Genomic DNA, 26,608 nt, shown 5'->3' with positions numbered 1-26,608 from the left:
TAGGATAAAACTCTGTGGGGAAGGTGAAATGGATACAAATCAAAGGAGAGAAAAGAACTATATAAAATTTCCAACAGTTAAAGACGATCAGTGCATTTTTAAATGGATGAGGATGGCTATTCAGTTGCTATCCCATGTTTTGATTCCGCTGAATATTTTAGAAAGTGTAACTTACTGCTGTTCCAATTCCCTGGAAACTAAGTCCTTAAGCGACTCTTTCAATTTGTAATAAAAACGTTTAGCTGTCTATTTAAAATTTTGGCAGGAGGTGCACGGCTTTTCAAAATTCTCCTAAGAGGGTGCACATGTTTTAAAAAAGGTTTGGGGACCCCTGCATGACCCGGTTCCCCCCTTAGTGGGCATGGGAAGGTTCGAAAGGAGGAGCCTTGAGAAGAGCGCGTGGGCCGAGCTCTCACATTCCCCCGGAAGCGCACAACCTGCAGTCCGTTCCCAGGGAACCCTCAGCCTCCTCCAGCGCTCCCTGGTCCCGAAGAGTGTCATGACTCAGGGAAGCCGTCTGAGAGGCCGCTTTGGCCGGGGGGTACTTGCACGGCTTTGGGAGCGCCGCCAGACGCGGGACCCCGGCTCGTACCCGGGAGCCGGGCGCCGAAGCCGGGCGCGCACTCGGCGTTGCGGCGGCAGCAGCGGCAGTCCTCGCTCCAGTGGTACCCGGCGGTGCAGGCGCAGCGCCGCGGAGCCGTCCGGTTGCCGGGCTCCACGGCCACCAGGGCCTTGCCTGCAGGAGAGAAAGACAGGGCGGCGAGGCAGCGGGAGCAAGGGCGGATACACACCTTCCACCTCGTGCCACTCGCTCTCCAGCACCACCAGCCCCAAACCACCCAGACCCCCCCGGACGCAGCGCACGGATGAATCACTCAGGACTCAGGGATTCAGGAACTCCCAAGTTCCCCCTCACACTTCCTGTGCTGGCAGTAAAACATCCCAGAAGGTTTTTTTGTTTTTTGTTTTTTCTCTCTCTCTCTCAATAATTAAGAGTCTTGTGGTTTTTGAAAAGTCAGTTTTCATGTTGGTAGGAAGATTAAGGCCTGGGGAGTTTCTGATCATTGACTATTTTGACGAATGCAAAATAATCGACTTCACAGCTTCTTGAGTTTTAGTAAATTCCAATGTAATAAACATTCTTAACACCAATGCTAGATCAGACCTAAGAGAATTGGGTTTCTGGAGACTGGGGATTCATCTTGGGATCCCGCAGGACTGCGGGATTATTCAGAGTCCTGAAAACAGGCGTCACTGTGGGATTAGATACGGGCAAAGTAAGGAGGTTGGGCCTGGTGACAAACTTGGAAATTAATCTCTCCCCCAAAACTTAGGATAACACGTTAGTTGTCTCTTTTCTCACAACACATAGCAAAGCGCGCTTCTCTTCTCCTTATCTCAAACCTCCTGGCTCTTTCCAGTTTTTGTGGAATAGAGGTAAATGCTTACACACAGTCGACCCTCATTATTCGCTGGTTCATGTTGGCAATTTCGCCTACTAGTTAAAACTTAATCGTAACCCCCAAATCAATAACTCCTGGTGCTTTTGCAGTTATCCTCCAACACATGCAGAACAGCAAAAATTTTGAGTCACCGGCTGGACGTGGATGTCCCCAGCCAAGGGCAAACGGGGTGACACTGCCTTCTAGTTTTAGCTGTCACACTGAAAATCAGAGTCCTTTTTGTGGTCTATTTAGTGTCCTATTTTTGGCATTTTTGTGTTTTTTATTGGTGAGTTCACTGTTTAAAATGGCCCCCAAGCATAGGGCTGAAGTGCTGTCGAGTGTTTCTAAGTCCAAGAAGGCCATGACGTGTCTTCTGGAGAAAGTCCATGCATTAGATAAACTTTGTTCAAGGCTGTTTATTGTGAGTTCATTGTTGATGAATCAAAATATTTCTTAAATAAGGTGTCTTTAAACAGAAACACATACAAAATGAGGTTATGTTCACCCACCCAGGAGTGGTGGTTCAGTATTTGCTAGCTCAGTGTTTGTGGTGACTTTATAGAACATAACTACCATGAATAACAAGAATTACCTGCACACACACATGCATACATGAAACAACACACTAACATTTATTTAAAACAGACTTCCTACTCCTCCTATACATCCCCATCTCACCTGGATTGTCCAAACAGCCCTTGTACTTTATATTTCTGAATACTTATCAGAGTTTGTTATGGACTGATGTTTGTGTCCTCTCAAAATTCATATGTTGAAATCCTAACCCCCCCCACACACCGCAGTGTGATGATATTAGGAGGTGGGGGCTTTGGGAGGTGATTAGGTCATGAGGGTGGAGCCCCCATGAATGGGATTAGTGTCCTTATAATAAGAGACGGCACAAAGCTTGCTTCCGCTCTCTCTCCGTTCACCACCACGTGAGGACACAAGAAAGTGGCTGTCTTGAAACAAGGAATAGGGAACACACCAAGAGCCCCGCCATGCTGGCACCCTTATCCCAGACTTCCAGCCTACAGAACTGTTCTGTATATATATTTGTTGTTTAAGCCACTGAGTCTGTGGTATTCTGTTATAGCAGCCTGAACTGCCTAGGACAGAGTTCCAAGAGAAAACAAAGAAACCAGAAACCTGTTCCCTCCTTCTCTGTCTCAAGTTATAACCAGCAGGGAGGGAATGCTTCCTGTTCTCATTCTTTTCAGACCAGAGCTGGGTGAACCTGAGAAGTCTCCACTCCCTTCTGTGTCCACTCTCCAAGGCCCAGGTCAGCTCTGAAGCACCAAGACCAACTTGCATAAACATGGACATACTGTCTGGAACATACGAACAAGTGTCATTTTCCTTGGAAAATTTGAATTCCAGTATCCCACTCAAAAGTAAGTGCATGTGGACTTCCCTGGTGGCGCAGTGGTTAAGAATCTGCCTGCCAATGCAGGGGACACAGGTTCGAGCCCTGGCCCAGGAAGATCCCATGTGCTGGGGAGCAACTAAGTCCGTGCGCCACAACTACTGAACCTGTCCTCTAGAGCCCGCGAGCCACAACTACTGAAGCCCATGCGCCTAGAGCCCATGCTCCGCAACAAGAGAAGCCACCACAATGAGAAGCCCGCGAACCACAACAAAGAGTAGCCCCCGCTCGCCGCAACTAGAGAAAGCTTGCATGAAGCAACAAAGACCCAACACAGCCAAAAATAAGTAAATAAAATAAATTTATATATATATATATATATATATATATATATATAAGTAAGTGCATGTAAGCCTGTGTGGTTATGAACAATTTTGACATATTTTAAAATATCTTAATGCGCTAGGTTTGGGGCTTTAATCAATTTTGGCAGTAGACAGAGTGAATCTTTCTTTCCAAGAGACAGCAATGAGTCAAGCTCATTACTAAGCAGTGGGAAAGAAAAAAGACTTGATCAGATGCTTCTGCTCAATGGAGTTTCCATGTTACCTTCTCTGGACAAAGTCTGCCAGCTGTTTCTAACACTTTAGAAAAATTACAATGTTTAGAAAAATACTTATTTCCTAGTTCTGTCTACTGAAAAAACAAACAAACAAACCTATATACAAGGATCAATCCAGTAGCAATGAGTGCTTCCCAGCACCCAGACTGAAGTTGCTAAATAAGATGTTCTGCTGAAAGCAATGAGAAATCCTTGGAGAAATGGCTGATTCCACCTTTAGGGCAGGAAACGTCCAAGGTGAGGCTGGGAGCAAGAGAGCTCAGAAGGACACCAGGGTCCACATCGAAAGACTTGGGGGCCACCTGGGAGAGGTGAGATAATCCAAGCACCAGTAAAACTAGTAACCGCAATAGATTAAAACACCTCAAAGACGTAAATGCATGAGTTCATAATATTCATACAATTCCTTTGGAGACAACTTGGTGATCAAGTCATTATTTTGAAAAGTGGTAAATAAAGTTACAAGCATTCATTCTGCCCTTCCTGTATATACTGTACTTCAGGGTAACAACCCGCTGATGAGGGAAGTTTCTCTTTAGAAAGCATTCCAGCCAATAAAGGAAGAAGGGATGATGGAATTAGAACATCACCTTTCTGCAGCCCCTAATGAAAATGGATCTAGGCCATGATCATCAACAGCTGCTAATATCACCCAAAAGAGAGAGAAGCAGCTACTCTGTGAGTACTGACATCACCACATTATGCTCATCTTTGAAGGAGTTTTGTCAAAAACAAAGCAGAAAAACCCAGATTCTGATCAGCCTTCTAGATCTAATAACCCCTTTACAGGAAATATCGGAGATATGAATATTCAGATATATATATATATATATATATATATATATATATATCTGAATCACTTTGCTGTATAGCTGTATAGCTGAAACTAACACAACACTGTAAATCAACTATACTTCAATCAAAACAAAACTATTCCAGAACAGAAGTTCTACATGAAGAATTTTAACACAATCCTTCTGGGATCCGAAGCACATCTTTCTGGGGGTCTGTGGTCAAAACTTCTTCCCATGGCCCCTAAAAGAGACAGTATTGCTGTATCTAAAAATATCATTTATCCACACGGCCCCCGACATGACTGACTCACCTGTATCACAAACTTTATGCAGCAAGCATTTATCTTCTTCATTCCAGGTGTCTAGGTATTCATCCGGGCCACAGGGCAGACAGACACTTTCAGAGGTAGCAGTGCATTTGGAAGACAAGTACTTTCCTTAAATTAGAAGGGGAAACATGCACCAATCAAAATGACTTCCTCCCAAAAAGGCCAACAAATCAACAAAAATGCACCAATCTGGGAATTCCCTGGTGGTCCAGTGGTTAGGACTCGGTGCTTTCACTGCTGTGGGCCCAGGCTCAATCCCTGGTCAGGGAACTAAGATCCTGCAAGCCACGGAGTGTGGCCAAAAAACAAACAAACAAAAAAAACAAGCACGAATATACTGGACCCCTTACATGACCATGATCCCAGGACATCCCCCAAAGGTAGACTGATACATGAGATAAGACCACATCTCACAGCGACGGCTCCTCAGGCCTCCCGGCTGGCTCAGATAACCTCTCCTGGGTTTGCCGTGCCTGTGTTCACGGCAGTCTTTTAGGTCTTCTAAGTAAAAGATCACCCCTTCCACCGCAAACCTCTGCTGACTCAGGAAAAGAACTATGGTTTTCAAACTGGTGCCTACAGAACTTGAGGGGTTCCCTGGGGGCTAAGCAAGAGGAACTTCCTCTCACCTCTCCCCTCCCATCTTCAAAACCCCTCTACTGTCAACGTGGGTATTAACTTCTTTTGTCCCAAGTATACTGTGGGCTCACGGTTAACTTAGTTTGATCAGAGAGTAATACACACACACATGCACGCATGAAAATCACTGGATCTTCATTCTACAAACCCAAAAAGTATTTGTAGCTAAAATATCTAAAGTATCTTGTTATAAGGTAAGCACGTTTTCCTCAAAGCTCTCCTCCTCTCCCCAGAACAGTGAGTGAGTGAGGACCCTCTGGACTTGGGGCTTCACTGAGGCCATAGAAACACTTGGTCACCTTCTGGCAAAACAACTTTGGGGAAGTGGTGACCAGTCCACCTTCTACCCCTCAGCAGGTATTGTGGGGAGGAGTTATAACAGGGTTTCGGCAATTTTTAGCAGTGATTCTAGGATAGATTACCACCCCCATCCTCCGCTAATTTCTGTGAAAATAATACTTTTTTTTTTTTTTTTTTTGGCCACACCGCATGGCTTGCAGGATCTTAGTTCTCCCACCAGGAATCAAACCTGGGCCCTTGGCAGTGAAAGTCCCGAGTCCTAACCACTGGACCGCCAGGGGATTTTGCAAAATAATACTTTTAAGTAAGAGTTGTATCTCATATTTTGAGAGTTTGAATCACAAACTTCTAAAACAGTTTCAGAAACCATCTTGCCTTCTCAAGAAACAGCGTTTTGGAAAGCTGGTACTTAATTCATGTTCCAGCATGTACTTAATTCCAGTACCAGTTTCTGAAACTGCTCTTGATTTTTAGGTGATTTCATCTACTGAGAGAAAAGTTTTTGTCTTCAGAGTGACAAACACCACTACCTGTCACCGCCATAAAAAGCCTACCCGATTTCTTTTTTTTGTCTGGCAGGATAGAAATGGTTCCTTAGATTAAAAAAAAAGAACCCCACCCGCTTTTGGAGTACAATGACGGGAGGTTTGGAGGTACAAACCTGGTTCACATTTGTTACAGCATCGTCCAAGGCGCTCGTAATGCCTCTCGCTAGTACACGGAGAGGTGATCTGAAAAGTCACCTAAAGAGAAAGGAAGCATCAGGTAGAGATTAGGCACAAGTTCTTTCTAGAGAAAACAGAAAGTGAATTACTGACTCACATTTCTGAAAAGTATAAGAAATCACCGTAAACAGTCCTGAAACTGCTCTGCATAATACCACCCCCCTCCCAAAGATGTCGCTTTCCTATTCTAGCCCATTTCTCCCTAACAATGTACAAAACCAATGATTCTGGCACCCAAATCCATTTAAGCATTTAAAACAATTTCGGTCATGCTCCTGGTAATAGGCCGGATGAAAGGGAAATTTACAAATGGTACACAGAAGGTTGAAAACCGCTTTACACAACCCACGTACGAAATTGGTCCCACTTCTGTGTCATCACATGGTGGACAGTTTGCTCAGTCCACTTTGGTCATAAGACTGTAGAAGGACAGAATGGGGCCCCTTAACATGTGTCTTATACCAGGGGAGGCCAACGGTGGTCTTACAAGCTAGCTCTGATTTTAAAAAGATGCTTAATACCGCTTACCTTTTAAAATTTTAAACATGCAGAGAATCTGAAAAAGTGGGACAGCAAGGGGTTACAGGAAGCCTTCTGGCTTACAGCCAGGAGCCCTGACCGACCGCCCGCTGGCTGAGGGATCCCCGACAAGCTGCTTCAGCTCTTTGAACCTTGTCTCCTTTCTGTATGATTCTAATACCAATACTAATTTCCAAGTCTGCTCATCTAAGCAGAACAAAACAAAAAGCCAAGTCCCCTACAATCACTCAGATTCTTATCAGTTTGCCAGAGAAAAGCTCTTTTCTTTACCAGCTTTCTCAGTGTCAGAAAAAAACCCACACATTCCTGTTGACAGGCAGGCAGTGGAGCGATGAACTGAACGATGAAGCACTGGGCTCAGCTGCACAGACTTCACACTGTGCGTACCAAGGGTCCGGCTCCTGCTGGGTCCCAGGGATCCAAAGTTACAACCTTGCCCTCAAGGGACTTCCGCACACCAGGGTGTGTGCTATGATGGAGCCAGGTGGGTCCCTCCCTCAGCTGAAGGCCAGGGGAGGTGTGCCAAGGAGTGTGACAAGTGAGCACAGGCTCACAGGATAAAAAAGAACTCAGCCAGATGAGGAAAAAGGAACTGGCCCGTGGAAGTGGAGGGCAGGGCAAGGAAGCCGTCTTTGGCAGAGCATGAGATGTTCAAACAGGGATACTGAGGCCTGAAGTGGCATGTCGGGTGGGGCTGGCAGTGGAGACCATCAGCAGAGTCCCGGGAGACGAGACCAAGGACGGTCAGAGCAATCAGAGGGCTTCACCTGCCTATTCAAGAGCTTGGATGGGAGGTGTAGAAATAGTGTAGCTTGGAAGAAGCCGTGCATCCTCACAGTACCTCAGTTATGAAGGAAGTTTTCTAGAGAGAGCACCACACCCAGAAAAACCCAGGCTAGCTGAGTACGGTGTGCAGGATGCCCCCAGTACGGACCTCTCCGACCTCCCCCAGGCCAGGTAAAGGGCTTCCACGAGGGCTGGGGCCAGGGACAGTTACTCTCAGGCTGATGAGAACGTCAAATGTGCTTCTGGAGCCAGGTATGCCAGGAAGGTTGTATTCGGACTTGCTTCCGAGACCTGTCTAACACTCTCTGTGGACCCCTGATAACATGGATTGATGTTCCCCGAGCATTCACCACGTGACAGGGTCTGGTGGACAGTGCAGTGAGCCCACTGAACATTAGGAAGAATGATGTAACAGAAACCACCCCACCTCTCCTTTCGGGTCTCTTTTTCTCTTTGTTTTTATAGGAATCTGTTTCTCTGCGCCTGGCACAGTAACAGAGGCAAAACGGTGCAGCTGAATTCGGTCAGCGCAACTTTTGTCTCACAAACGGGATTTGTCTGAGCCTGATGATATGTGAGCGCTCCTGCGATGCTGATGACAAAGGCAAACAAGAGAAATGTGTGGTGGGAGATAAAGGTCGATGGCTTCTGACCCATAAGAAAGCTGCAAGAGCCTCTGTAAGATGAGCACAGACTTTGTCTGTATTACACACACAGCTTCTCTTTAGGGGAATTTGGTAAAAGGACTCCCCCCAAGCAGCAGCTTAGAAGGTCTGTCAGGTGCTACAGGCTGTGCCCTGGGCTCCAAATCCTGGTACCTGGTGAGCATCATTGACCTGAATATGTGGACAATTTGTTTACACGTTTAGGAGAGTGGCAGTGATTCATTCAACCCATCTGCCGTCTAACCCAGGAGCGTAATACCTCCTAGCAAAAATGGGGAAGCTACTGATTCCAGAGGTAACCAGATGTCTCAGCTCTTAAACAGATTTTCACAGATTATTCCTTAGAATCCATATCTGTCTCCTAAGCTTACTGTGACTTTACACCTGGACATGTCTTCTTTTTTTAAAATGGAGATATAATTCACATACCATGAAACTCACCCTTTCAAAGGGTGCGATTCAGTGTTTTGTTTTGTGTTTTTTTTGTATATACACAAAGTTGTGCAACCACCACTGCTAACTCCAGAACACCTTCATCACTCCAAAACTGATATGTCTGTTTGACACAGCTCTAGGATTACAGATCTTTTAAGTTGCAGAAGCAATTCTGCTACTGGGAGAATTGGCTATGGTGAGGCAGAAAATTATGGAATTAATCTAATTTAAGGTATAGCTTAAACTGAACCCTACTTTACTCTTGAGTTACATCAGATACTTTGCAGCACACCTTCAAACCTTCAAAATGGCAATAAATATACGACTCAAAAGGCAACATACATACATAGATATGGTTACGGAAATGTGGTTTGTGGGTAAATAAAAAGAATCTGGAAAACTCTCTGTAGGAGGCCTACACCTTCAGAAGGCAAGATGTGCCTTTGTTGTGTTTTTTCCTTCTCTTGTTCTGCCTCTCTGCTTCTAAGAAGCTCTCTGCTTCTTTTCCCCCACTGGCAGAGCTGCAGCTCTAGGATGACCTTCTTATTAGAGGATCTGCAGCTCCCCAGACTTCACATAGCACGTAAAGTTTGCCCTGTGATGGTCTCACTCTGATCCTAAGCTCCACGTCCAGGAACCCTGTGGTTTGCTCTCTGCACTGCAGTCCCCGCATTTGTAACTATTAGGAAGTCCAGATCTTGGACACCCTGGCCTGTCACCTTTTGCTGATCCCCTGAGGACTTGTCCCTCCATGCTACAGGCCAGAAGGGCTCTACCTGCCTGCCTCCTGGATCCCAAGCTCCCACATCCAACCTTCTTGGGCTCGGTTTCCGGTTAGCCTGAGCTGGATCTCCTTGACACCAGCCTCCCTCTGTCTGGATAGCCTGCCAAATACATCCCCAGACTGGTGGTTTTTTGATGTGAATGAACGAATGCCCTTCAGTCCCTCCCAGTCTGACCCCTTCTTTTTCTTTTTTAACATGTTTATCGGAGTATAATTGCTTTACAATGGTGTGTTAGTTTCTGCTGTATAACAAAGTGAATCAGCTATACATATACACATATCCCCATATTCCCTCCCTCTTGCATCTCCCTCCCACCCTCCCTATCCCACCCCTCTAGGTGGTCACAAAGCACCTAGCTGAGCTGATCTCCCTGTGCTATGCGGCTGCTTCCCACTAGCTAGCTATTTTACATTTGGTAGTGTGTATATGTACGTGCCACTCTCTCACTTCGTCCCAGCTTACCCTTCCCCCTCCCCGTGTCCTCAAGTCCATTCTCTGTCTGCGTCTTTCTTCCTGTCCTGCCCCAAGGTTCTTCAGAACCATTTTTTTTAAGATTCAATATATATATGTGTTAGCATATGGTATGACCCCTTCTTTTTCCTACAGATTCTAGCTCTGACATCTCCCATCTCAACAGCAGCTGGGAGAGCCTCCAGGCTGCTCAAGCCCCTCCTGGTCCTCTGGCCCTTCCCTCCCAGCAGCTCAGAATTTGGGCCTGACTCTAGCCCCCAAGACCAAGCTCCCAACGGTTATGAGGTAGTAGCTCTTATTATTGGTAGCAATCCTAGTAAGGCAGTAATTTGATAAAAACATGTTCCTGCTTCAGTGTTCTGGAAGCAACCTCCCAGGGAATGGGGGGATTCAGCAGAAGGCTGCAGATTTTCAGTTCATCGGGTGATTTTGTCAACCACCTCCAGTCTCCTCTCTTTGCCCAAGATGTAGCAACAGAAGGCTTTTGGTAACCGAGTTGAGACGTACAAACTTTGAGTTACCTACGTTTTTGTCTAGTTTGCCTTCAGGATTGACCTGTTTCCCTCTAAAACAACAGAGCTTTGGAACCATCGTTGTTTTCATTAAGCAAGTAAAGCAGAACCACTTCTAAAATGTCTATCTATTGAATAAAGAATACAGTCACATACATTCAAAATCAGGTCTGTTGCAGCGCTTGTGTTTTGGGGAATACGATTTGATTCATGCATGGTACTTAGAAGTCTCGTAAAAAACCAGCCATGTCCTACCGACCACAGTTCTTAATCAATGAAATACAGAAGTAATGTTTGGCCCCCAGAGTTTACATCGACTAACTTCTGCTTTCTCACAGACTTCCCCTGAGGGTATAAGAAACACTATAGAGTCTGTTTATGGCAAATAGCCTTTACATCCCCTGCCTCTCCTTCCCCCATCTAAACTCCTTGGAAAGTCTAAATAAAGGAGTTAAAATGGCAAGACAATACACCTGCTTTATTGGCCATCTGTTGCCTCACTTTCTTGTGTGTTTTGTGTCATGTGTGTATTTTTCAGGGCATACGGGCTGGTATTTAATTTTAACGGTTGACAAACTCTTCTGGAATAAGCATGTCCACAGTCCGTGCGAGGCTTTGGGAGGCCGGAGGGAGATAATAAATTGTACATCAAAATCGTCTTTATAAAGCTCCGTGGATTTATTTCCCAGTGTAATGCCATGTTGGGTCTAACCCTGAGAAACCCCAAGCTGAAGAAACATTTCTGTGAGCTGAGCTGCAGAGACCGGAGGGTCTGGATTCAGAATCCTGCAGGGAAGGTTGACTTAAATATTTATTTTTCGTGCTGTTAATCAACCTAATTGTAGTGAAAGCCGTTATGAACACTAAAATTACTTTTCTGCTCTACTAAAAATTCATGCTGACACATAACAAAACAGAAAGAAGCTTGGCTCCTTCTGTCAAACCAAGGGGAAAAGAACCCAACCCAGACGAACAAATGAGGGATTTTCCATAGATTTCATTTTATAAAATGTCACCCATGACTATACTTGAGAATTTGGCTGTAAATTAAGTAAAGGTGGTATCAAATCTCTGAATGTTACAGTCAACTGAAAGATGTGGTTTTTCTTAAGAGAGAAACTACTGGATGTGAAAATAACACCTAATAGTTCTGCTGCCCTTGAAAAAAATATCCTTAAAGAAAGTCACGGGGCTTCCCTGGTGGCGCAGTGGTTGAGAGTCCGCCTGCCGATGCAGGGGACACGGGTTCGTGCCCCGGTCTGGGAAGATCCCACATGCCGCGGAGCGGCTGGGCCCGTGAGCCATGGCCGCTGAGCCTGCGCGTCCGGAGCCTGTGCTCTGCAACGGGAGAGGCCACAGCAGTGAGAGGCCCGCGTACCGCAAAAAAAAAAAAAAAGAAAGTCACGAATGAAAAGTGCTCTAATCCAGAATAGAATAGAAATCAATTACTAGTGACCTGTGTTCCCGAGAACACCAAGAAAGCGGCTTTACTATGAGGGTCTCACACCAGGAAATTGTTTCTATCTGAAGGCTTTTGTTTTTAGAAATAAATGAACAGCGAACAAACAAAAGGTCTCAGTCATAGGCCAGAGGAACCGACAAACAAATGCTGTTCCTTCTTGTCCATTTCTTTGAATGTCTCTGTTTTTCGCTGGCTGAGCAGTCAGGCCAGAGACGAGGTCTAAGTTTCTCCCCTCAAAACATTTCAGTTAGTGAATCCAAACACAGACCCTTTCAACCGAGATGTTCTACAGGACCTGCTCAGTTTGGTCCCTTTCTTAGCTCCTTTTCTCCAGAAGCTTCCAGTGACCCTGCTCTATTTTATCTGGCTTTCTACTCTTGAACATGGCACAGTTATATGTCTGTTACTGCAAAGAAAGCATCCACTGTCATGCCTCTCGGTTAAAAGTTCAGAATTGGAAGTGGATATCGTAGAGGAATCATTTTGAGCTTGCACAGCAGATAAGGCAGGTTTCCAGAGAAAACAGAAAAATGAAACACTCACTGAAGTAAAGTCTGACATGCCAGAATGGAGGGATTTAGCAGAGCAGAGGCCAGGGCCAGAAAGACACAGGGAGAAGGGAGCATGGTACCAGCGTGCTGGTGAAGACGGAAGAAGCTGCCTGGCCAGGTAGCTCCCCTGGTCGGTTAGGGCAGGGCAGACTTCAGGACAGGATTCTTCCAACCAGGGCAGCTCTTAGAGTTGAGCTTCCAGATTGGCCTGGATAGAAGAATGCCTGACATTTCTTTAATAAAACTGTCTACATTTCTACAATTTGAGGACAAGGGGGAAGAAAGTCAGTTCTAAGCCTCAGTCTATTCACCTGTAAAATGGGGCAAATAATTGCATCCATCCCACCACAGTGAGGATGAGACGGTATAATTCATGGAAAATGATGTATCAATGGCAAGTGGCAATACTCAGGAAAAATGAAGGCTCTGTTTTTTCACTTTGAAGCGAAGGACCTTTCTAGCAGGTAGCTGGGGGAATGAGGCGGGACGGGAATTGCGTCACTCACTCACTCAACAGAGGGGCGCACACCTGGCTGGCGGTCGGTAGGGAGGATGCTACTGTAGGCACCTGGGCAGAATCGGTGAACACTAATTACTTTTATCAGATCGTTCCCTGGTGGGGGGCTGGAGGGAAAGGAGTGGGACAGAAAAAGGAAAGAGGGTGGAAAAGAGACCAGGGACTCGTAGAAAAATTCTGAAGGCCTGGCAATTTTCCTGAGCGTACCATCCCTGTTTAGTTTTAACATGGCTCTGATGACAAAAGCTGACGGCAGAGTGTTTCAGCTGGGCAATTGGAAAAACATGATTTGGGGTTTTTTTTTTTTGCTGCACCTCCAGGCTTGCGGGATCTTAATTCCCTGACTGGGAACAGAACTCGTGCCCCCTGCAGTGTAAGTGTGGAGTCCTAACCACTGCACCGCCAGGGAATTCCCAGAGAAACATGTTTTTAATCCAAAAGGCTTATTTTTTTTTAAAGCATGTTTGACTTCACATAAAGAAGTGCTTTCTCATGAGACTGAAATGGTGGCAGGTGGCCCGAGTCATGGTAGTGGCTTTCTGTCTGGAGCTTCAGTCGGTGATGGGGACGGAAGCCGGGCTGGGGAGGGAGCGAGCTTACTCAAAGCTTCTGCTGATAAAGTGTTTGCTAGACTCTGTCAGTGATTTCTGTCAACTGGGACAGAATCGAGCTATGACCAAATGCCCTTCTAGACATTTTCATTTTAGAAAAACTCAGAATTTCAAGAGAAAGAATTTCAAGCTTACAGGTTTACAGAGAAAACATCAGACTTGTTTTTCCTTTGCACAAACCAAAGCTTCACATTTCATACTTCAGAACATTACACAGGCACCTATAAGATAGTATGTTATCAATTAAAGAGATAAAATTAAGGAGCAGCTTTTGGGGATCTCCTGTGAACCCCAGTAGATCACCCCATGCATTCCCTGGAGAACACTGAACTGTGGAACATGTTAAGAGTGTGAAGACCCCACGTCTTGCAAGCCAGGTATGTGGTCTAAGTCATGATGGAAGTGGATACAGAGAATCAGAGGGTTTAAATAGAAAACTCCCTGAGTGTCCAAAATACTACAATTCACTTTACAGAAATATATTTTACACACAGCTTTTCTTTTTTACATCTTTATTGGGGTATAATTTCTTTACAATTGTGTGTTACTTTCTGCTTTATAACAAAGTGAATCAGTTATACATATACATATGTTCCCATATCTCTTCCCTCTTGCACCTCCCTCCCTCCCACCCTCCCTGTCCCACACCTCTAGGTGGTCACAAAGCACAGAGCTGATCTCCCTGTGCTATGCGGCTGTTTCCCACTAGCTATCTATTTTACGTTTAGTAGTGTATATATGTCCATGCCACTCTCTCACTTTGTCACAGCTTACCCTTCCCCTTCCCCATATCCTCAAGTCCATTCCCTAGTGGGTCTGTGTCTTTATTCCCGTCTTACCCCTAGGTTCTTCATGACATTTTTTTTCTTAAATTCCATATATATGTGTTAGCATACGGTATTTGTCTTTCTCTTTCTGACTTACTTCACTCTGTATGACAGACTCTAGGTCCATCCACCTCATTACAAATAGCTCAATTTCGTTTCTTTTATGGCTGAGTAATATTCCATTGTATATATGTGCCACATCTTCTTTATCCATTCATCCAATGATGGACACTTAGGTTGTTTCCATCACCGGGCTATTGTAAATAGAGCTGCAATGAACATTTTGGTACATGACTTTTTTTGAATTATGGTTTTCTCAGGGTACATGCCCAGTAATGTAATGGGATTGCTGGGTCATATGGTAGTTCTATTTGTAGTTTTTTAAGGAACCTCCATATGTTCTCCATAGTGGCTGTACCAATTCACATTCCCACCAGCAATGCAAGAGTGTTCCCTTTTCTCCACACCCTCTCCAGCATTTATTGTTTCTAGATTTTTTGATGATGGCCATTCTGACTGGTGTGAGATGATATCTCATTGTAGTTTTGATTTGCATTTGTCTAATTATTGACGATGTTCAGCATTCTTTCATGTGTTTGTTGGCAGTCTGTATATCTTCTTTGGAGAAATGTCTGTTTAGATCTTCTGCCCATTTTTGGATTGGGTTGTTTGTTTTTTTGTTATTGAGCTGCATGAGCTGCTTATAAATTTTGGAGATTAATCCTTTGTCAGTTGCTTCATTTGCAAATATTTTCTCCTGTTCTGAGGGTTGTCTTTATATCTTGTTTATGGTTTCCTTTGCTGTGCAAAAGCTTTTAAGTTTCATTAGGTCCCATTTGTTTATTTTTGTTTTTATTTCCATTTCTCTAGGAGGTGGGTCAAAAAGGATCTTGCTGTGATTTATCTCATAGAGTGTTCTGCCTATGTTTTCCTCTAAGAGTTTGATAGTTTCGGGCCTTACATTTAGGTCTTTAATCCATTTTGAGCTTATTTTTGTGTATGGTGTTAGGGAGTGATCTAATCTCATACTTTCACATGTAACTGTCCAGTTTTCCCAGCATCACTTATTGAAGAGGCTGTCCTTTCTCCACTGTACATTCCTGCCTCCTTTATCGAAGATAAGGTGACCATATGTGCGTGGGTTTATCTCTGGGCTTTCTATCCTGTTCCATTGATCTTTCTGTTTTTGTGCCAGAACCATACTGTCTTGATTACTGTAGCTTTGTAGTATAGTCTGAAGTCAGGGAGCCTGATTCCTCCAGCTCTGTTTTTCGTTCTCAAGATTGCTTTGGCTATTCGGAGTCTTTTGTGTTTCCATACAGATTGTGAAATTTTTTGTTCTAGTTCTGTGAAAAATGCCATTGGTAGTTTCATAGGGATTGCATTGAATCTGCAGATTGCTTTGGGTAGTGGAGTCATTTTCACAATGTTGATTCTTCCAATCCAAGAACATAGTGTATCTCTCCATCTATTTGTATCATCTTTAATTTCTTTCATCAGTGTCTTATAATTTTCTGCATACAGGTCTTTTGTCTCCTTAGGTAGGTTTATTCCTAGATATTTTATTCTTTTTGTTGCAATGGTAAATAGGAGTGTTTTCTTGATTTCACTTTCAGATTTTTCATCATTAGTGTATAGGAATGCCAGAGATTTCTGTGCATTAATTTTGTTTCCTGATACTTTACCAAATTCATTGATTAGCTATAGTAGTTTTCTGGTAGCATCTTTAGGATTCTCTATGTATAGTATCATGTCATCTGCAAACAGTGACAGCTTTACTTCTTCTTTTCCAATTTGGATTCCTTTTATTTCCTTTTCTTCTCTGATTGCTGTGGCTAAAACTTCCAAAACTATGTTGAATAAGAGTGGTGAGAGTGGGCAACCTTGTCTTGTTCCTGATCTTAGTGGAAATGCTTTCAGTTTTTCACCATTGAGATGACAAAATTCAACACCCATTTATGATAAAAACCCTGCAGAAAGTAGGCATAGAGGGAACTTTCCTCAACATAATAAAGGCCATATATGACAAATACACACAGCTCTTGAAAAAAAAATTCTGCTGCTGAAAGTGAGGCTCAGGACTTCCCTGGTGGTGCAGTGGTTAAGAATCCGCCTGCCAATGCAGGAGACACGGGTTTGCGCCCTGTCCAGGAAGATCCCACAGGCCGTGAAGCAACTAAGCCCGTGTGGCACAACTACTGAGCCTGCACTCTAGAGCCCGTGAGCCACAACTGCTGAGCCTGCATGCTGCAACTACTGAAGCCCGCACACATAGAGCCTGTGCTCTGCAACAAGAGAAGCCACCACAAGGAGAAGCCCACGCACCGCAATGAAGAGTAGCCCCTGCTCACCGCAACTAGAGAAACCCCGTGCTCAGCAACGAAGACCCAACGCAGCCAAAAATAAATAATTTACATATAAAAAAAAGTGAGGCTCAACTCTTCTCTGATTGGTACAATATGAAAAGATGTGTCTGTTGGAGAAGAATGTGAAGAAAATCATGACCATCATGAATACTATTATAATAATTCACCTGCTACTAAGGGATTTGGGGCATTCTAAAATGCATTTTACGAATGTGTTTCCAGTGATAAAGAGTATTCAGAACTCCAACTCGAAGGTGTTCATCACAGCTGGTCAACTCCTGCTGGTCTCATTGAAAACCCACTAATATGAATCAACCCCCTCCCCACATACAGACCACTCCCCATGAAGGGGTTGTGAGTTGATTTCCTCACTATGCAGACACTAGAGTAAGGCCAGTCATTCCTTTGACTGAGTCATTTGCCTTATCTTGTAAGATGACTTTTCATTTGATTATGACCAGAAGACAAATTTTGGCCTGGTCTAGGGTTTAATAATACAAAGTACCAGTCTCTTAAAAAGCTCTGCTATCATCACATCTTCAAAGCTGTCTTTACTGAGCTCTCATATATCAATACTTGTGCAAGGGATTGGCTTGTGTAGGAAAGGGAATGAGTCCATCCCTAGCCTCTCAAAGTGTGTCGCAGCACAGGACACAGGCAGATAGAGGAGAGAAAACTAACAGATAGAGACCCACAGGACAATACAAGACCTGGTGCACTGGAACGATCAAGTTCCACCAAGTCCCTGGATGCAACCCTCACTGGTCACGGACTGGGAAGGGGAGGGAACCCGGCCTGGATTACACGGGAAGGAATCACAGAGGGAGATGCACAAAGTGCAGAGGGCAGGGGCAAGGGCAGAGGAGTGAAGAATGGGGCTTGGGTTGGTGGAGGGGGAGAGGAGGGGCAGTGGGAGACCTGGGGCAGATGCAGAGGCAGGGGAGTGGGGTCCTGGGAAGAGGCAGCTGTAGAAGGGCGGTCATTTTTAGCAGCACCATGGAGTGTACTGCAAACAATGGTGGAATGAGAAGGGCCAATAAGAAGGTGTGAACTCCTTTTGGCAATGAACAGTGTCTGATGGAGGGAATGACTGGTGTCTTATGGAAGGAATAGCCATGTAAAGAGCTGGCATGAACAAACAAGGTAGGGAGTCTAGATCTTGCAGGAGGAGCAAAGAAAGTGGCTTATCTCAGGGAGATGAGAAAGGGCTGTCTCCATCGTGAAACACTGAATTTAGGTCTTTTTATGCCAGTCCTTTGAAAACCCATTTTCAAAAAAACTTTGGGGGCACTTTAATTAAAAACTGTTTTTATTGGGGTAAAAATTATATATATATATATATATATATATAACTAAATTTGTCATTTAAACCATTTTTTTAGTGTACAATTCAGTGGCATTAATTATTCATGATGTTGTATAACCGTCACCATGGTCTCTTTCCAGAACATTCTCATCATCCCAAACAGAAACTCTTTTAACCATTACACAGTAACTCCCCACTTTCCCCTCCACCTGGGAACCCTGGAGTTAAACAATAATGCCCCATTTTCTCCAGCCCCTGGTAACCTCTATTCTGCTTTCTGTCTCTGTGAATTTGACGATTCTAGGTACCCCATATAAGCGGAATCATACAGTATTTGTCTCTTTATGTCTGGCTTATTTCACTTAGCATGGTCTTCAAGGTTCATCCATATTGTAGCATGTATCAGAACTTCATTCCTTTTCATGGCAGAATGATATTCCGTTGTATGAATACATCACAGTTTGTTTATCCGTTCATCTGTTGATGGATACGTGGGTTGTTTCCACCTTTTCTGTGTTGTGAGTAGTGCTGCAGTGAACACTGGCACACAAATATGGTCATTCTATGTTCAGCTTTTTGAGGAACTACCAAACTTTCTTCCATAGTTGCTGTACTATTTTAATACATTCCCACCAAAAATGCGGGAGGGTTCCAATTTCTCCACATCCTTACCAACACATTATTTTCCATTTTTTTGGTAATAGCGATCCTAATGGGTATGAAGCGGTCTCTCAGTGTGGTTTTGATTTGCATTTCCCTAATGACTAACGATGCTGAACATCTTTTTTATGTGCCTTTTGGCCAGTTTTGGAGAAATGTCCACTCAAGTCCTTTGCCCATTTTTATGGGGTAATTTCATTTTGCATGGACCTGTTCACAGGACTCAATTTAGCTGTCAACAGCATTGACTTATTATATAGGACTGGAATGGTTATTAGAGGGCTGTAGGACTCTTGGGTTCATTTTAACCAACTTGAAAGAAATCTTTGATTTTCCTGTTTAAGAAAAACCTTCCCAGTCTAAACGGCATGACTGCATGGCTCTCTAGAAAACAATCAAGGAGGTTTAGCATTTAAGTAAGACGTGCTCAGTGAGTTGACAACCTAAAAGTGGAACAAATTAAATATGCATTCACTTACTCCTCAAAGGTTAACTGAACACATCCTATGTGCCAGACACAATTTTAAGTTTTTTGGATACAGCAGATACTAGACAGAGTCCTTGCTTACATTGTACTTCTTGGGAGAAGAGTGACAGTAAACAAACATGTAACGGAATCTGGTTGGAATGACTGTGATGAAAAAAATAAAACAGGATAAGTAAGGTAATGGGATTATGAGGGGGAGCCTCAGCAGATGAGATGATCTTTTGAGTGGAGACCTGCATGAAGTGAGGGAACAAGCCAAATTAATAGCAAGTGTCAGGTAGAGCAGTAGTTCAGGTGGACAAAAAAGCATTTGCAAATGCCCCGGGAGGGTGTGTGCCTGGCTGGACCAGGAACAGCAGGAAGGCCTGTGTGACGAGCACAGCGAGGAGAGGCTGGAGTATAAACTCACACAACTGATGACATAATTTACCCAGATTGTGAGTTAACATGCAGCTGCAGCTCCAGGACCGTGTGATACTGACTTTAGGTTCGTAGTGGACATAACATTTTAAATAATAAGCACTTCATACTATTTTTATCACCAGGCAGGAAATATAATATTTGCCATAAGAGTTTTTAATTTTTACATTTTTTTTTTTTGCCATTCTTGAATTTTTTTTTTTTTTAACTTTTATTCATTTGAGATGAGAACTGCTTTCTCTTCTTTCCTGTAGTAAGCGCTAATGGCCCCTGTGCTTCCAAGCGTGTGCTGGTCTGCTGGATGCCAAGGACCCTCCTAGGCTCTGCCTCCATACTGGGGGTGGACCAAGCTAATAAGGTGGTTAGCCCCCAAAGTGGCCGGGGCAGGGACTAGACTTCCCCCCGCCCGCCTCTTAAAAGTGCACAGAATCACCTGGAAATCTCATTAAAAGGTGATTCTCATTGGGTAGGTGTGGGGTGGGGCCTCACCCTGCATTTCTAACAAGCTCTCAGGTGATGCTCATACTGCTGGTTGTTGAGTGGCAAGGTCAGAGATCGTTCAAGACCAAGATGAAGTCCAGCGCCTCAGCAAGGCTCCCCGGGCCCGCACGTGGGCTCAGTCTCACCCCAACCCCTCCTCCTACTGTCTCCTCAGCAGCCCTGCCCTGGATCCTAGGCCTAAAACACACTGCGGCCCCCGGCCTCCACGTGCTCCATTTCGTCCAGCCAACCCATGTCATCCTACTCAACCCTGGAGCCTAAGTCAACCAGTCTGACACATGACCTTGCCCACACTGGCCACTTTGGTTTAACCTCAGATCTCACACCTGGACTGGTTAGCCCCTTGCGCTAGATGATCTCACATCCACCAGGACTGTCTCCTGTCCCAATCCCTTTGATTCTCTACGGTTGTCTTTCGTGTGTCTGCTCCTCCTGGTAGACTGAAAGCTTGCAACTAGGCCCTCAGCACACCGCCCCTCCCCCCAGTCGCCTGTCCCCAGCATTTTTCAACAGATGGTCCTACACCACTTTCAGGGTCACCCCCCACTCAGGATCCTTGATTAACTCGCCGGCATTCCAAGCCCCCTAACCTGGTTTTGCGTCCCCCGTGCCTGCTGACCACCCACACGCCACTCTACTAAGCACGCCTGCTCCTGTGCCAACCCTGTCCCCATGCTTTGCTCGGCTCTCCCCGCCTCTATCACCAATCCAAACGCCAGCCCTCCCTCCTGACTCGGCCCGTCCCACCTCTCCTGGGGAGCCCCGCCCGGGGACTCTGACCCACGAGACCCTCCACCCTTCCTGTATCCCACCATGTATCTCATGTATCCCACATCTCACACGCTCTGATGGCCTCACAGGGCCACATGCAAGGACATCAACTAGATTCGAAGTTTCCGGAAGGATAAGCCAGTGCTGGCGACTGAGCAGGTGCCCACAGGATTCTGGACCTGGGGGGAGATGCAGCAGGGGGACCCTCCCCGTCGAGGTGGCTGGGGCACCAGGCACCACTGCCCTGGCCTCCAGAATAATCACTGTCATGCTCGGCACCCTTCATCTATCTTGCTTTTCAAGACTTTACACCCCACACCTAGTGCTATCCCTGGACTTGTTTGAACTCATCTCTTCTTCCCTTTTTTTTTTCTTTTTAACACAGTTGAGCTTCATCTTCTCTTGTCTCAGCCACAACTAACCTACACTTTTTTAAAAAACAAACCATAATTTAAAAAGAGTCATGTACCACAATGTTCACTGCAGCTCTACTTACAATAGCCAGGACGTGGAAACCACCTAAGTGTCCATTGACAGACGAATGGATAAAGAAGATGTGGCACATATATACAATGGAATATTACTCAGCCATAAAAAGAAATGAAATTGAGCTATTTGTAGTGAGGTGGATGGACCTAGAGTCTGTCATACAGAGTGAAGTAAGTCAGAAAGAGAAAAACAAATACTGTACGCTAACACATAGATATGGAATCTAAAAAAAAAAAGGTTCTGATGAACCTAGGGTCAGGACAGGAATAAAGACGCAGACGTAGAGAATGGACTTGAGGACATGGGGAGGGGAAGGGTAAGCTGGGACGAAGTGAGAGAGTGGCATGGACATATATACACTACCAAATGTAAAATAGATAGCTAGTGGGAAGCAGCCGCATAGCACAGGGAGATCAGCTCGGTGCTTTGTGACCACCTAGAGGGGTGGGATAGGGAGGGTGGGAGGGAGGGGGACGCAAGAGGGAAGAGATATGGGAACACATGTATATGTATAACTGATTCATTTTGTTATAAAGCAGAAACTAACACAAGGTTGTAAAGCAATTATACTCCAATAAAGAATTTTAAAAATATATAAAACGAACTCAACCACTCAAAATTATTCGGTACCTTTAAGCGCTGCACTGTGCCAGGTACGGGAATCTGACTCTCCTCCACTGCCATGTTCACAGAGCAGTGCCTCTCGATCCTTACCGTGAAAAAGAATCAACGGGAAATCTTTCTAAAATGCAGATTTTCTAACAAGCTCCCAGGTGATGCTGACACTGCTGGTCTTTGAGTAGCAAGGTCAGAGATTACATTAGAGACCGAGAGCCAGAACTTTCTCATGTTCCCAAACGCTGTACAGTTGTCTCCATTTACGTAATGGACATTGAGAACAACCTCGCCCATCACTGGAGACAGACACCATTTATCTTGAGTGGGCCTCCTGCAACACCTACTGCGTGCCAGGCACCATGCTTGAGGCTTTCCCTTCCTCATATTTCTGCTTCCTCACAAGGAGACAAGGCAGCCCATTCAGACAGTTACTGATAAGCCGACTGGCACAGTGCCAGACACAGAGCAAATGCTCGAATTCTAGGTAAATTAATGAATAACTTTTCCTGAAGGACTTGTGACCTTATAACTTCCCTTTACAGAAAACTGTGATGGTTTCCTACTAGCTCTGAATCAAATTCACACTCCCAAGCGTAGACTTGGAAAGGTTGCACCAATTGGGGGCAAAATTAGAGACACCCTGGGGGAAAGGGGTTGCAAAATCAGGATCAGAAATCTCTTCCTGGGCTCAAATTGTCTTTTCTAATAGGGATAGAACACAGGTCCGCCTAATCAACACACAACACAGCTGCTCCAGCCTCTTATGCTGTCCCTCGTGCTGGGAACAGAATGCCTCTCACACTGGATGAGGCCCCTTTCACCAGGCCACCCTGGACTCGCTGTTCAGGCAGAGAGCAGCCAGGTGCCGGTCACACCTGCATTCCCTTGCCCGTGAGGACTGCTCCATGCAGTTAAGATGACTGGTTGTGGGCTTCCCTGGTGGCGCAGTGGTTAAGAATCCGCCTGCCAATGCAGGGGACACGGGTTTGAGCCGTAGTCCAGGAAGATCCCGCATGCCCGTGGAGCAACTAAGCCCGCGCACCACAACTACTCAGCCTGCGCTCTAGAGCCCGTGAGCCACAACTACTGAAGCCTGTGTGCCTAGGGCCCGTGCTCTGCAACAAGAGAAGCCACCGCAATGAGAAGACCACGCACCACAACGAAAAGTAGCCCCTGCTCGCCACAACTAAAGAAAGCCCACGTGGCAACGAAGACCCAATGCAGCACGCCCCCCAAAAAAAGTCCTCCTTCTAGAACTTGCAATCTCCTAAAAAAAAAAAAAAAAAGACTGGTTGTGCATTCTAGTGCTTTGGTTATTTGTAATTTTACAACTAAGTAGGACCTCAATGGCCTGGTCACAGGGATCCCAACTGGGACACAGAAAACCTAAGCCCATCAGAAGGGGCACTTTCCCCCCACCCCACCCTGTCCAGGACAGAGCCTGACAGGTGGCAGAAGTGGGATAAACATGGCCTGTGAACTGTCTTGACAAACGCAGGAGCAGGGCTATAGTCAGTGGTAGAGTACAGTTTATTTCTGATGGGTGTGTGTGTGGCATAGAGGAGTCAGAGATGCCTTTGCTTCAGGAAGTGGCAAAGATGATTCAAAATGTCACATTTCTTTTCCTCCTGAGTCAGGGACCAACTGGCACATGGACCCTATGCTGAGACTGCTCAGGGTGCCTGTTTAAACTCAGCCTTAAAGTCATAGTGTTCTTCCTTCTGCTCAATGACAGTTAACAACAGAAAGGCCTCAATGAATGTACCTCCTTGAGCCGAGCCCCGCGAATGCAAACTGGTTATGCTATTTCCCAAAACGCTAAAAGAGCTTGCTTCTGCCCCCCCCCCCCCACCATGTCCTGGAAGTTTGTTTCTCTGCTGCTTACCTGTCGTACAGGTGGCTGCATAAGCAGTTTCCCTGAGGGGTTAATGCCATGCCACTGGGGCGGACACGTGGGAGCGGTTCCAGCTCTGCCACTTATGAGCTGTGCAAACTGGACCTCTCTGTGCCTCACTTTTCTCATCTTCCTGGCAAGGTGGAGTGAGGATTAGAGAAAATCTATGTAAAGCACCTAGCACATGCCTGGCACACAGGACGGAGTCAGCAAGAGGCAGGTGCTTTCAGTACATTAACCACATATATTAACTTACAGCTGAGCTCAAAATCTTTTTATGGAATCCCACGTCTACAGCAACGGTTCTCAAACTCGAGTGTGCGTCGGAATCCCCTGCAGAGGTGGTTAAACGGTGTCTGATATAGTGGGCCTGGGGTGGGGCCCGAGAACATGCATTTCTAACAAGTTCCCAGCTGCGGATGCTGGGTCCAGGGCCCCCCCCTCCACAGGGCAGAGTCCCAACACCCTCCTGAGGTTTGTCCGTGACTAACCAGCACCCCTCCCATCCCCAGCTGGCCTTGGCCTCTCCTGGTCTCTGGCCAGCTCTGGGCCCCGGACAAACGGACAGGACTTGAGTTTCTCCTGTTTGGCTCTGCTTGTCCCACCTCTGCCCCTTCCCCTGCTCACTCTGCCCTCAGACTCATGACTGTCCCTCCAGGCCCAGACAGGCGCCACCTGCCCAGCTCTCCACGGCAACCCTGCGCGCTCTGCGCTCCCGCGGCGTCTTGCTCTCGGAAGCTTTAGACTTAACTGCAAGGACTGAAGACGGGGCTGTCTTATTTTCCCTACTAGGTGGGGAACTCTCCAGGGCACAGGCTGTGGGGTAAGTCTGACGTTTTCCAGAGTGTCTTATGGAAGTGCAAAACCAGGGTCCAGAGAATTGAAAGGAAAAAAGGCTGACAGAGAGGTTAAAGGAAGTAGCATGAATAACCCGAGCAAGGGGAAGTAGTGGGCTGACAATCTTCAACGAGAGAAACACAAAAATAAAGAAGACGTTGGCCAACTGATCTTTACCCCCATGAAAGAATAAATTTGAGGAAACGGAGTCAAATTGTGACACAGTATTAGATTCTGCTATAGGGAAGTTCCTGCCACTGGGAATTGTTAAATAAAAATAAAGACGACGTTGGCCAACTGATCTTTACCCCCATGAAAGAATAAATTTGAGGAAATGGAGTCAAATTGTGACACAGTATTAGATTCTGCTATAGGGAAGTTCCTGCCACTGGGAATTGTTAAATAATGTAGTGGAGTAGCAAGGGTGGGTGTGAATAATCTCTACAAGGCTTGAAAAATGGAACAGATTCTCAATTCCCATGAACGTTTCAGACATGATCCTGTTCTTCTACCTTGGGTACAAAATTGAGAACCCTCGACAGATATTTTTTCAACTGGATGTGAATTTGGTGGCTGTTTGTGCTACTTAAGGATACACTTCTAAGTTAGTTGCTAAGGATGTTCCAAGAAGGAACAAATATTTTTTAAAACTCAGAACCTTAGAAAAGTGGCTCATTTCCCATTCTGGGGGTGGGTAACGAGAACCCAGGCCAGCAAATGCTGCAGCGCTAATAGGATTTGTGAGATAGCACATGTCCACTCTCCCTGCTTGCCAGGTTTAACCATCACATTCACAAAAAGTTAGAGTTTTTCTTCCTCATTTTTAATGGAAAGTCTTCAAATTTCTGGTAGCTGGAGGAAGTGGCTCTTGTACTCTCAACACTGCACAGGAAATGTAATGAGTTATTATTACTCTGATGAACAGAAAGGGTAGTTTTTGCAGTCGGTTCTTCCTACCACTTGGAAACCTGGCAGCTCTCTGACTTTGCTTGTGCCAGACGGGCCTCTGTGTCACCTGCTAGCCTAGGACTTTTTGCAGTGGGGAGCAGAAGCGGGGGTGGGCAGAGAGGAAGGGAAACACTCAGCTGAGGCACTAATAGCCACCAGGAAAAGGTGTCTCATGCAAGCAAAAAGTTTTTGCTGAGCTGTGGGTCCAAGGTAAACACTGCTTCTGCTGGGGGCAGGTGACCTATCTCAGGCCAGCGTGGGAAGACCACGGCGCAGGCCACACCAGCTCTGATGCTGGACTCTTTGGGGGGGTCACTGACTGCTTATCTCTTTAGTCCTGAGTTTTAAAACTCTGCCTACATCCTGAACCTCTGATTCAAAGACACCTTTAGGTCAGGAAATGGCTCTGAATTGCAGAGCACACAAATTTCCTGCAGAGCCAATGCCTTGGGGCTCTTAGCTTGTTTTTTAACCCCAGTGGGGTCTAAGGACCTTTGCCTCCCAGTAAGATAATCCAAAGCAGATGCGATTCCATATCCTAAACTGCGACCTTCTTTATTGTTTGTTTGGGGAAAAAACAATCCTTCTTTACTTGAACCTGAACCTGCTTTGATTCTGATTTGGACTAAGACAGAAGTTTCCTTAATAAACTGTGAAAAAATACAATCAAATGGTCAGCTGTCCTGTTTTGACATCTACCACATTTTTTTTTTTTTTTAATAATAGGTCCAACCACATCCTTTGCCCTGTATCTTCGGCGCCCAGCACAGCCTGCTGGCTCTGAAATCGCTCCTGCACTTCTTTCTCTTGCCACCCTCCTGACCCGATTCAAGCCGGTACCAGCTCTTCCCCAAAGCAGGGGCTGTGGCCTCCTTACCACGCCCTGGACCCCCTCCTCCCCCCAGCGCCATGGCACCCTTCCCCATGAC

General features: G+C 45.5%; 1 protein-coding gene across 5 annotated transcripts in view; it reads right to left on the bottom strand.

Moving 5' to 3' along the window:
* The window catches only part of TNFRSF11A (TNF receptor superfamily member 11a), a 98,527-nt gene that overhangs the window by 66,563 nt on the left and 5,356 nt on the right, over nucleotides 1–26,608 (bottom strand). For 4 of the 5 annotated variants that reach the window (XR_012325464.1, XM_019937184.3, XM_019937185.3 and 1 more), the window contains exons 2-4: nucleotides 6,157–6,238; nucleotides 4,539–4,664; nucleotides 593–736 (exon numbers count right to left, since the gene is read on the bottom strand). Coding sequence is in view for 4 of the 5 variants with exons in the window: in XM_019937184.3 (XP_019792743.1) it covers nucleotides 593–736; nucleotides 4,539–4,664; nucleotides 6,157–6,238 (352 nt within the window). In the remaining variant the exon portion in view is untranslated. Of the gene's footprint in view, nucleotides 1–592; nucleotides 737–4,538; nucleotides 4,665–6,156; nucleotides 6,239–26,608 lie in introns of those variants that run through there. The other variant, XM_033837816.2, reaches the window with a different exon arrangement.

Source organism: Tursiops truncatus, chromosome 13 (genome assembly GCF_011762595.2).
Source record: "Tursiops truncatus isolate mTurTru1 chromosome 13, mTurTru1.mat.Y, whole genome shotgun sequence".
Lineage (NCBI taxonomy): Eukaryota > Metazoa > Chordata > Mammalia > Artiodactyla > Delphinidae > Tursiops > Tursiops truncatus.
This window is presented reverse-complemented; position numbering and strand designations above follow the sequence as displayed.